Below are 11,480 nucleotides of genomic sequence, written 5' to 3' on the forward strand. Positions count from 1 at the left end.
ATGTAAGTACAGTACACACAGGCACGCACACACATTGACCCTCTCCAGTCTTGTGGACCAGGTGTAACATTGGGGATTAATGTCTGGGGCTCTGGACATGAGGGTGTTGTTACAGAGCCGGCCTGGCAGAAGGTCAAGATGACCATTAGTGACATGATGTGTTCTGGGCAGAGGTACAGCTCCCTTTGTAGATGAGAAGGGATGGACTCTTGGGAGAAGGTATTTTTATAGCAGAAAGATGATGCATTTCATGTCATAAACAGACACTGATACAAATATCAACTTGGGTTCTGTAACACGCTCAGGCTCCGAGGTCACTACCACTCAGTTTTCAACCAAGTCAAAGGTGTCATTTCAGTGACACACGTGTAATGTAGTGTAGACTTACAATAAACCTGCTCAGAAAGTTCCTGGAGCCTTCCAGGTCGATGTGGGAGATCTCAACGAAGTCTCCCATCATCCCCTCCTCTGACGGCTCCACGTCCTCGTAGAACTGCTGCGCCTTGTAGTAGAAGTACTTCTCCCCTTTGATTTTCTCACAGGTCACTGCGAAGAGCTTGACTGTGGGATACACACACACACACACACACACACAGCTGATTGACCTTTTTCCATGGCCATAGTCAAGTGCCATTGTCATGTTATGTCTGTGTGAATAACACTCTTCACCACACTACTGGGGAAGAGGACAAAGTCACGCAGGAGGAACAGGTGTGCTGAAGAACAGAACAGGACACTGGATCACTAACTATGGATAAGAGCTGATGATCTGCCCGAGAGACGCATGACGATAATTTGATTATAAGTCTAAAAATAAGGGTGTTTTCCAACCGCATGATCAGCTGTGGTATGGAGTAAGAGGACTACAGGTATGTGATGTAAACAATATATACGTTGGGACTGTATGCACCCAATGCTTTGATTATAAACTTTTACTGTTCATTTTGATATCCAAGTGCATGACCTTTGACACTGGGGTTCTACTTTTTTCTCACCAGTTAGTAAAATGATTCTATATGTTTCTATTTGTTTTGTAGGTCTTGTTGAGTACAGTATTTCCAGTGAGAGGGACCTTTGGTTAAAACTAGAAGAATCGGCAGACATTTCTCTGGGCTTAGGTGACAGGTGGGGGTCAGGGTGTGGGTCAGGGTCAGGGTGTGGGTCGGGGTAGGGGTCAGGGTTTGGGTCAGGGTGGGGGTCAGGGTGGGGGTCAGGGTGGGGGTCGGGGTGGGGGTCAGGGTAGGGGTCGGGGTAGAGGTCAGGGTAGGGGTCAGGGTAGGGGTCAGGGTGGGAGTCAGGGTGGGGGTCGGGGGAGGGCCGATGCATCTGTCAGCTGGAAACGTGTCACGTCAAAATTTATGGCAACATGATGCAACAATCGCACTCTCAGAGTCTCTGATGTCATTATAAAGTAATTTGCTTCCAATTGGACTCACGCCACAATGCTAAAAAGCACCCGACAGGGAAGAGGTCCAGGAGTGGGAAAATCCACTCCAGACAATCAGAGGTTAAAACCAAGGAGAAGAAGACAGAGGTTAAAACCAAGGAGAAGAAGACAGAGGTTAAAACCAAGGAGAAGAAGACAGAGGTTAAAACCAAGGAGAGGAAGACAATGAGAGGTTAAAACCAAGGAGAAGAAGACAATGAGAGGTTAAAACCAAGGAGAAGAAGACAATGAGAGGTTAAAACCAAGGAGAGGAAGACAGAGGTTAAAACCAAGGAGAGGAAGACAGAGGTTAAAACCAAGGAGAGGAAGACAGAGGTTAAAACCAAGGAGAAGGAGACAGAGGTTAAAACCAAGGAGAAGAAGACAGAGGTGAAAAACCAAGGAGAGGAAGACAGAGGTTAAAACCAAGGAGGGGAAGACAGAGGTTAAAACCAAGGAGAAGAAGACAATGAGAGGTTAAAACCAAGGAGAAGAAGACAATGAGAGGTTAAAACCAAGGAGAAGAAGACAATGAGAGGTTAAAACCAAGGAGAAGAAGACAATGAGAGGTTAAAACCAAGGAGAAGAAGACAGAGGTTAAAACCAAGGAGAGGAAGACAGAGGTTAAAACCAAGGAGAGGAAGACAGAGGTTAAAACCAAGGAGGGGAAGACAGAGGTTAAAACCAAGGAGAAGAAGACAATTAGAGGTTAAAACCAAGGAGAAGAAGACAATGAGAGGTTAAAACCAAGGAGAAGAAGACAATGAGAGGTTAAAACCAAGGAGAGGAAGACAATGAGAGGTTAAAACCAAGGAGAGGAAGACAGAGGTTAAAACCAAGGAGAAGAAGACAGAGGTTAAAACCAAGGAGAGGAAGACAATGAGAGGTTAAAACCAAGGAGAGGAAGACAGAGGTTAAAACCAAGGAGAAGAAGACAGAGGTTAAAACCAAGGAGAGGAAGACAATGAGAGGTTAAAACCAAGGAGAGGAAGACAATGAGAGGTTAAAACCAAGGAGAGGAAGACAGAGGTTAAAACCAAGGAGAAGAAGACAGAGGTTAAAACCAAGGAGAGGAAGACAGAGGTTAAAACCAAGGAGAGGAAGACAGAGGTTAAAACCAAGGAGAGGAAGACAGAGGTTAAAACCAAGGAGAAGAAGACAATCAGAGTATCGAATCAAACATGTCAAGAACATCCAAGACGCCTCAAGTCAGGTGTTCACTTGGCCGAGTAATGTTTGAAGGTCACAAGGCATCAGATGGTATTCTGATACAGTATTGGTGTGCACACTCGGGACGCCTACAGGAGAGAGGGATAAGTATAGTAACACGGTCAAGATGTCACAGAGGACGGGAAGACTGAGTGTGAAAGGTGTCATTCTGCCAGTCAAATGCCATTTTACGGCCAACTTCCCCTATCATCACCCACAATTAGTTCACCTCATTAGTGAAGGGAAAGAGTTTCCAGACTCTGTGACCTTTCATCTGTTTGGACAAACGTCTCCTTCACCAAAGGACTGAATTTCAAAACCAAGAGAATGTCATTAGTCAAGGTAACAATCTGTCGTTTATCAAGGCAGTTAACCCACTGTTCCCTGACATGCAAACCCACTTAACAAGGGTTAACCCACTGTTTGAACAAGGTAACCCACTGTTCTGAACAAGGCAGTTAACCCACTGTCCCTGAACAAGGCAGTTAACCCACTGTTCCCCTGATCAAGGCAGTTAACCCACTGTTCCCCTGAACAAGGCAGTTAACCCACTGTTCCCCTGAACAAGGCAGTTAACCCACTGTTCCCCTGAACAAGGCAGTTAACCCACTGTTCCCCTGAACAAGGCAGTTAACCCACTGTTCCCCTGAACAAGGCAGTTAACCCATATGTTCCCTCTTTCTTTCTCCCTCTCGAACAAGGCCGTGCCCCAGGACTACCTGACATGATGGCTCCTTGCTGTCCCCAGTCCACCTGACTGTGCTGCTGCTCCAGTTTCAACTGAACAATGCTGGTCATTTATGAACATTAACCCACTGTTCCCCGGCACAGCCAGAAGAGGCCTGAACAAGGCCTCTCTGGGTTTCTTCCTAGTTTTGGCCTTTCTAGCCCACTGTTCCCTGAACAAGGCAGTTAGATTTGATTTGATTTGAGTTAACCACTGTTCCCCTGAACAAGGCACCCACTGTTCCCCTGGGCAGTTAACCCACTGTTCCCCTGAACAAGGCAGTTAACCCACTGTTCCCCTGAACAAGGCAGTTAACCCACTGTTCCCCTGATCATGTCAAGCATAGGTGTAATAGGTGGCAGGGAAGTCAGGCGCAGGAGAGTCAAATGGAGTGTAAATATGGAGTCTTTTAATAAAGTTCCACAAGTATGCTCCATAACAATAAATGTACAAACAAACAAAACATGGGTACGAAGACCCGACGCGCACCTATACAAACAATAACACTACACTGACAACAAATCAATCTCTGACAAAGACATGAGGGGAAACAGAGGGTTAAATACACAACAGGTAATGAATGGGATTGAAAACAGGTGTGTGGGAAGACAAGACAAAACCAATGGAAAATGAAAAAAGGATCAATGATGGCTAGAAGACCGGTGACGTCGAACGCCGAGCACCGCCCGAACAAGGAGAGGCAACGACTTCGGCAGAAGTCGTGACAGTACCCCCCGACGCGCGGCTCCAGCTGCGCGTCGACACCGGCCTCGGGGACGACCCGGAGGGCGAGGTGCAGGGCGATCCGGATGGAGACGGTGGAATTCTGATAACATGGAAGGATCTAACACGTCCTCCACCGGAACCCAGCATCTCTCCTCCGGCCCGTACCCCTCCCAGTCCACGAGGTACTGAAGGACCCTCGCCCGACGTCTCGAATCCAAAATGGATCAAACAGAGTACGCCGGAAGCCCCTCGATGTCTAGAGGAGGCGGAGGAACATCACGCACTTCAGCCTCCTGGAGCGGGCCAGCCACCATCGGCCTGAGGAGAGACACATGGAACGAGGGATTAATACGGTAATGAGTGGGTAGTTGTAACCTATAACATACCTCATTCACTCTCCTCAGGACTTTAAACGGCCCCACAAACCGCGGACCCAGCTTCCGGCAGAGCAGGCGAAGGGGCAGGTTTCGGGTCGAGAGCCAGACCCTGTCCCCTGGTGCGAACACTGGGGCCTCACTGCGGCGACAGTCTGCGCCAATTTTCTGGCGCCTTATGGCACGCTGAAGGTGGACGTGGGCTGCCTCCCAGGTTTCCTCAGCGTGCCGAAACCAATTGTCAACCGCAGGGGCCTCGGTCTGGCTCTGATGCCAAGGAGCCAGAACCGGCTGATACCCTAATACACATTGAAAGGGAGTAAGGTTAGTGGAGGAGTGACGTAGCGAGTTCTGAGCCATCTCTGCCCAGGGCACCCGCCCACTCCCCCGGCCGATCCTGGCAATAAGACCGCAGAAACCTACCCACATCCTGGTTAACTCTCTCCACCTGCCCATTACTATCGGGGTGAAAACCTGAGGTAAGACTAACCGAGATCCCCAGACGCTCCATGAACGCCTTCCAGACCCTTGATGTGAACTGGGGACCCCGATCAGACACTATATCCTCAGGCACCCCATAGTGCCGGAAAACGTGTGTAAACAGGGCCTCTGCAGTTTGTAAGGCCGTAGGGAGACTGGGCAAAGGGAGGAGACGACAGGACTTTGAAAACCGATCCTCAACGACCAGGATCGTGGTGTAACCCTGTGAAGGTGGAAGATCAGTCAAAAAATCCACCAACAGGTGCGACCATGGCCGTTGAGGAACGGGTAGAGGTTGTAGCTTACCTCTGGGCAGGTGTCTAGGAGCCTTGCACTGGGCGCACAGCGAACAGGAAGAAACATAAATCCTCACATCCTTAGCTAAAGTGGGCCACCAGTACCTTCCTCCAAGGCAGCGCATCGTCCGACCTATCCCAGGATGACCAGAGGAGGGTGACGTGTGAGCCCAATATATCAATCGGTCGCGGACAGCAGACGGAACGTACAGACGACCAGCTGGACACTCAGGGGAGAAGGCTCTGCACGTGACGCCCGCTCAATGTCCGCGTCCAGCTCCCACACTACCGGCGCCACCAGACACGAAGCTGGGAGTATGGGAGTGGGATCCATGGACCGCTCCTCTGTGTCATACAGCCGAGACAATGCGTCTGCCTTAATGTTCTGGGAGCCTGGTCTGTAAGAAAGAGTAAACACAAAACGATTGAAAAACATGGCCCACCTTGCCTGGCGAGGATTCAATCTCTTCGCCTGCCGGATGTACTCCAGATTGCGGTGGTCAGTCCAGATGAGAAAAGAGTGTTTAGCCCCTCAAGCCAATGCCTCCACACCTTCAAGGCTTCTACGACAGCTAACAGCTCTCGGTTCCCCACATCATAGTTTCGCTCCGCTGGGCTGAGCTTCTTCGAAAAGAAAGCACAGGGGCGAAGCTTCAGTGGCGTACCCGAACGCTGAGAGAGCACTGCTCCTATCCCAGCTTCGGATGCGTCCACCTCCACTATGAATGGCAAAGAGGGATCCGGATGAGCCAGCACAGGCACCGAGGTAAACAGAGTCTTCAGGTGCTCAAAAGCCCTGTTCGCCTCAGCCGACCACTGCAAGCGCACCGGGCCCCCCTTTAGCAGTGAGGTAATGGGAGCTGCCACCTGACCAAAACCCCGGATAAACCTCCGGTAGTAATTGGAAAACCCCAAAAACACTGCAACTCCTTTACCGTGGTTGGAGTCTGCCAATTACGCACGGCTGTAATGCGGTCGCTCTCCATCTCCACTCCTGAAGTGGAAATCCGATGCCCTAGGAAGGAGATGGATTGTTGGAAAAACAAGCATTTCTCAGCCTTGACATATAGATCATGCTCCAACAGGCGACCAAGCACCCTGCGCACCAGGGACACATGCTCGGCGCGTGTAGCAGAGTATATCAGAATATCATCGATATACACCACTACACCCTGCCCGTGCAGGTCCCTGAAGATCTCATCTACAAATGATTGGAAAACTGATGGAGCATTCATCAACCCATATGGCATGACCAGGTACTCATAATGACCTGAGGTAGTGCTAAATGCAGTCTTCCACTCATCACCCTTCTTAATACGCACCAGATTGTTACAGTCATGTGTGCATACATTCTGAGATCCCCACTACCCTTTTGTCTACCAACTGAAAAAGGACGATTGCCCTCCTGGGATCATTAAACTCAATAACCGTATTGATCAGAGGTAGCGGGCAGCTATATTTCACTGTGATTTTATTAAGACCTCGATAATCAATGCACGGGCGTAAACCGCCATCCTTTTTCTTCACAAAACAGAAACTCGAGGAGACGGGTGAAATGGATGGCTGAATGAACCCCTGATGCAGGGATTCAGAGACATGTCTCCATAGCCTCCGTCTCCGCTTGCGACAGGGGATACACGTGACTCTTGGGATATGCAGCGTCTACCAGGAGATCTATCGCACAATCCCCCGTCGATGGGGTGGTAATTGAGTCACCTTCTTTTACAGAAGGCGAGAGCCAAATCGGCATATTCGGGGGAATGCGCACGGTGGAGACCTGGTCTGGACTTTCCACCATAGTAGCACCAACGTAAACCCCTAAACACCTACCTGAGCATTCTCGCGACCACCCCGTGAGAGCCCTCTGTGGCCAAGAAACAGTGGGGTTATGACAAACTAACCAGGGTAGGCCTAGCACCACAGAATACGCAGGAGAATCAATAAGGAAAAGACTAATCTTCTCCTTGTGACCCTCCTGCGTTATCATACACAAAGGTGCGGTAACCTCCCTGATAAACCCTGACCCTAATGGTCGACTATCTAAGGCATGAATAGGGATAGGCATATCCACAGGAACAATAGGGATCCCTAAACTATGAGCTAGACTTTTATTAATGAAATTCCCAGCCGCACCTGAATCAACTAGTGCCTTATACTGGGAATGCAGTGATAAATCAGGAAAAGAGACAGAGACAAACATTAGTGCAGCAGAGGGCTCTGGATGAGAATGGTGCCTACTCACCTGGGGTGACGCCAGAATGCCCTGCCTGCCCTCTCTATTCCCAGAGGAACCAACCCGGCACCGACCAGCAGTGTGCCCTCTGCGACCATGAATGGTGCTCCAGCGGGAACCCCCTCCGGTCTCCCTGCGCACCATCCCTCCCAATTCCATAGGTGGGAGAGAGGGTGCGGGAGGATGGAACAACCAGACCCCGATCTAGACGTCCACGAGTAGCCAGCATGTTGTCCAGCTTGATAGACATGTCCACCAGCTGGTCGAAGGTGAGGGTGGTGTCTCTACAGGCCAGCTCCCGACGGACGTCCTCGCGTAGACTACAACGGTAATGGTCGATCAGGGCCCTGTCGCGCCATCCAGCACCGGCAGCCAAGGTCCTAAACTCCAAAGCAAAATCCTGTGCACTCCTCGTCTCCTGCCTCAGATGATAGAGGAGCTCACCCGCTGCTTTGCCTTCAGGTGGGTGATCGAATACTATCCGGAACTGGCGGGTGAACTCCTCAAAATGGTCCAACGCCGCATCCTCCCTTCTACACACAGCGCTGGCCCATTCCAGGGCTTTCCCGGTGAGGCATGAGATGAGGGCGTAACTCTTCTCACGGTCAGATGGTACTGGGGAGGCCGTGGCTAGATATAAGTTTAGCTTGAGGAGGAAACCCTGGCAGCCGGCAGTATCTCCGTTGTATCCCGTGGGTAGGGATAAATGGATCCTCGATTCCGGAGAGGAAAAAAACATTCACGGGAGATTCCGGTTGTGGTGGTGGTGGCGCTGGAGAAACTCCCTGTCTCTCCCAGCGATCCATTTTCTGGACAATGTGCTCCATGACAGAGCTGATACACTCAAGCTCCTCGCTTGTTCCTGAATGCGTTCCTCCAGGTTCATGGGTATAGTGTCTTCTCCTGCTGACTTCATATATATTGGTCAGAGATTCTGTCAAGCATAGGTGTAATAGGTGGCAGGGAAGTCAGGCGCAGGAGAGTCAAATGGAGTGTAAATATGGAGTCTTTTAATAAAGTTCCACAAGTATGCTCCATAACAATAAATGTACAAACAAACAAAACATGGGTACAAGACCCTACGCGCACCTATACAAACAATAACACTACACTGACAACAAATCAATCTCTGACAAAGACATGAGGGGAAACAGAGGGTTAAATACACAACAGGTAATGAATGGGATTGAAAACAGGTGTGTGGGAAGACAAGACAAAACCAATGGAAAATGAAAAAAGGATCAATGATGGCTAGAAGACCGGTGACGTCGAACGCCGAGCACCGCCCGAACAAGGAGAAGCAACGACTTCGGTAGAAGTCGTGACAGATCAAGGCAGTTAACCCACAGTTCCCCTGAACAAGGCAGTTAACCCACTGTTCCCTTGATCAAGGCAGTTAACCCACTGTTCCCTTGATCAGGGCAGTTAACCCACTGTTCCCCTGAACAAGGCAGTTAACCCACTGTTCCCCTGAACAAGGCAGTTAACCCACTCTTCCCCTGAACAAGGCAGTTAACCCACTGTTCCCCTGAACAAGGCAGTTAACCCACTGTTCCCCTGAACAAGGCAGTTAACCCACTGTTCCCCTGATCAAGGCAGTTAACCCACTGTTCCCCTGAACAAGGCAGTTAACCCACTGTTCCCCTGAACAAGGCAGTTAACCCACTGTTCCCCTGAACAAGGCAGTTAACCCACTGTTCCCCTGAACAAGGCAGTTAACCCACTGTTCCCCTGATCAAGGCAGTTAACCCACTGTTCCCCTGAACAAGGCAGTTAACCCACTGTTCCCCTGAACAAGGCAGTTAACCCACTGTTCCCCTGATCAAGGCAGTTAACCCACTGTTCCCCTGAACAAGGCAGTTAACCCACTGTTCCCCTGAACAAGGCAGTTAACCCACTGTTCCCCTGAACAAGGCAGTTAACCCACTGTTCCCCTGAACAAGGCAGTTAACCCACTGTTCCCCTGAACAAGGCAGTAAACCCACTGTTCCCCTGAACAAGGCAGTTAACCCACTGTTCCCCTGAACAAGGCAGTTAACCCACTGTTCCCCTGAACAAGGCAGTTAACCCACTGTTCCCCTGAACAAGGCAGTTAACCCACTGTTCCCCTGAACAAGGCAGTTAACCCACTGTTCCCCTGAACAAGGCAGTTAACCCACTGTTCCCCTGAACAAGGCAGTTAACCCACTGTTCCCCTGAACAAGGCAGTTAACCCACTGTTCCCCGGTAGGCCGTCATTGTAAATAAAAATTTGTTCTTAACTGACTTGCCTAGTTAAATAAAGGTTAAATAAATAACCAAATAATGAAACTCTGACTGTCATGAATCAAACACCTCTTGACATGACACAGTGCTTATGCACTTCACATGCCATTGATGGGGCTATTCCTGGACAGGTTAGTTTGACCCACTGAAATCTCCAAGAAAATGAGGAAATCAAGTGTGCAGTCATAAATTCACTCTGGCGATCATCTCCGATTTCAGAGCACTCTCATATGATTGTGCCAGAGTGCAGAATAACTGCTACATTTACGAGAGCTCAACACCAGTTGAATATGCCCGGTGTTGGTAAACGTTGTTAAAAAGAAGTTATTACATTGTTGCCAGCAGCACAGTTACGGCCACCAATGCTCTGGATAACATGAAAACAGCCTAACCAGCTCTACTAGGGTGAGTAAAATGGTCAGAGTGAGGTTGTTCTCTCAGTTGTGTCTGGAAGCCAACGTTAGACAGTTAGCTTGGGTGCTTGACTGCCGTAGTGAGGTCAGAACTCTAGGATCAACCCTACTCCTTGGCCAGAGTATCCAGTGTGTTCTCTGAATTCTCCGAGAGCAAAACGCTCTGAATTTACAGGACAATCTGACAGCGCTCTGAATTTACAAATGCCCAGAGCGCACTCTGGTACTCCAAATTTAATTTGCGAACACACACCAAGGCCACTGGACGTACAGTACGAGTATCCTGTCTACACAGTTAGCGCTTCTCTCTCTTTACTATATCATCATGCATTGAGATGCATAGGTTCCACCTCTTGTTTAATCATGATAAATGGTCAGGATGCTGGGATGGTCAGTATGGTTAGATGGTGGGAACATTTTCAACTGATTATAGGACCTGAAATCAGGGTACACCGAGGTGATTGTGAGAGCTATTGATTAGATGAGAGCTATGGATTAGAGTAGGTGCTTGATTGCACATTCTCTCTGTTCTAGGAGCTGGCCAGTATGGTGCCACACCGGACAGCCAAAAAGCACATAGTGTAGTTGGATAATTGGTTTTATTAACGCAGGGAAGTCCCATTAACACCAGTGTCTCTCATATAGCATATTCCCACATAGATCATGTACAGCCTACGGTACAAACTGTATCTCTGCATGCATGTTAAGACTGATTTAACCCTCAAAAGTACACACATGCTCAAACACACCCGTTCCCCCTCACTTTTCCCAGAGCCCGATGAAGGCGGTTGGTGGCGCCCCTGTCCTTACCCAGAGGGATCTGCTCCAGCAGGTACAGGAAGCTGGCGAAGAACTCCATCCTCAGGCTGTGGTGCAAATGGAAGGACAGGCTGTGGCGACACATGGACACATCTGTGTTCTTCCAGCGGTCTCGATGGGCCTGGTGGAGGGCTTGGAACTCCATGTTAGGTGGAGAGCTTGGAGACACCACTGCCCTTTTTGTATCTTCCAGGCTCATTCTTGCCTTGTCCGTATCCAGCGAGGTGTCCATCGCAGAGATTCAGTGTGCGTGAACCGGATGGTCTGTGTGTGTGTGTGACCTAGTGTGCCTGTGGCAGTGTCTCTGCTCGGTGTCCAGTCCAGTCCAGCGAGCGAACAGCGTGTGTGAACCACGCGGTGTGTGTGACCAAGTGTGAAGGTGTTGTTGCTTCTGCGGTGCTGCTATATCTGTGGGTCTGGGGTCCCCTGGTACCTTCTCTGGCAGCAAGGGATCGGCTGTGATCCCATCTTGGGGCAGTGCTGAAAGCTGCACCCCGGCTGCAGGCACGCAG

The 11,480-nt window shown here is 49.7% G+C and overlaps 1 protein-coding gene across 1 annotated transcript in view; it reads right to left on the reverse strand.

Annotated features, from left to right (window-relative positions):
- ntmt2 (N-terminal Xaa-Pro-Lys N-methyltransferase) overlaps positions 1 to 11,480 on the reverse strand; it is a 30,637-nt gene extending 19,157 nt beyond the window's left edge. Inside the window, exons 1-2 of the mRNA XM_052463506.1 lie at positions 10,960 to 11,480; positions 389 to 561 (exon numbers count right to left, since the gene is read on the reverse strand). Of these exons, the coding sequence (XP_052319466.1) occupies positions 389 to 561; positions 10,960 to 11,200 (414 nt within the window). The 5' untranslated portion in view covers positions 11,201 to 11,480. The remainder of the gene's footprint in view (positions 1 to 388; positions 562 to 10,959) is intronic.

This window comes from Oncorhynchus keta, chromosome 1 (genome assembly GCF_023373465.1).
Source record: "Oncorhynchus keta strain PuntledgeMale-10-30-2019 chromosome 1, Oket_V2, whole genome shotgun sequence".
In the NCBI taxonomy this organism is placed as follows: domain Eukaryota; kingdom Metazoa; phylum Chordata; class Actinopteri; order Salmoniformes; family Salmonidae; genus Oncorhynchus; species Oncorhynchus keta.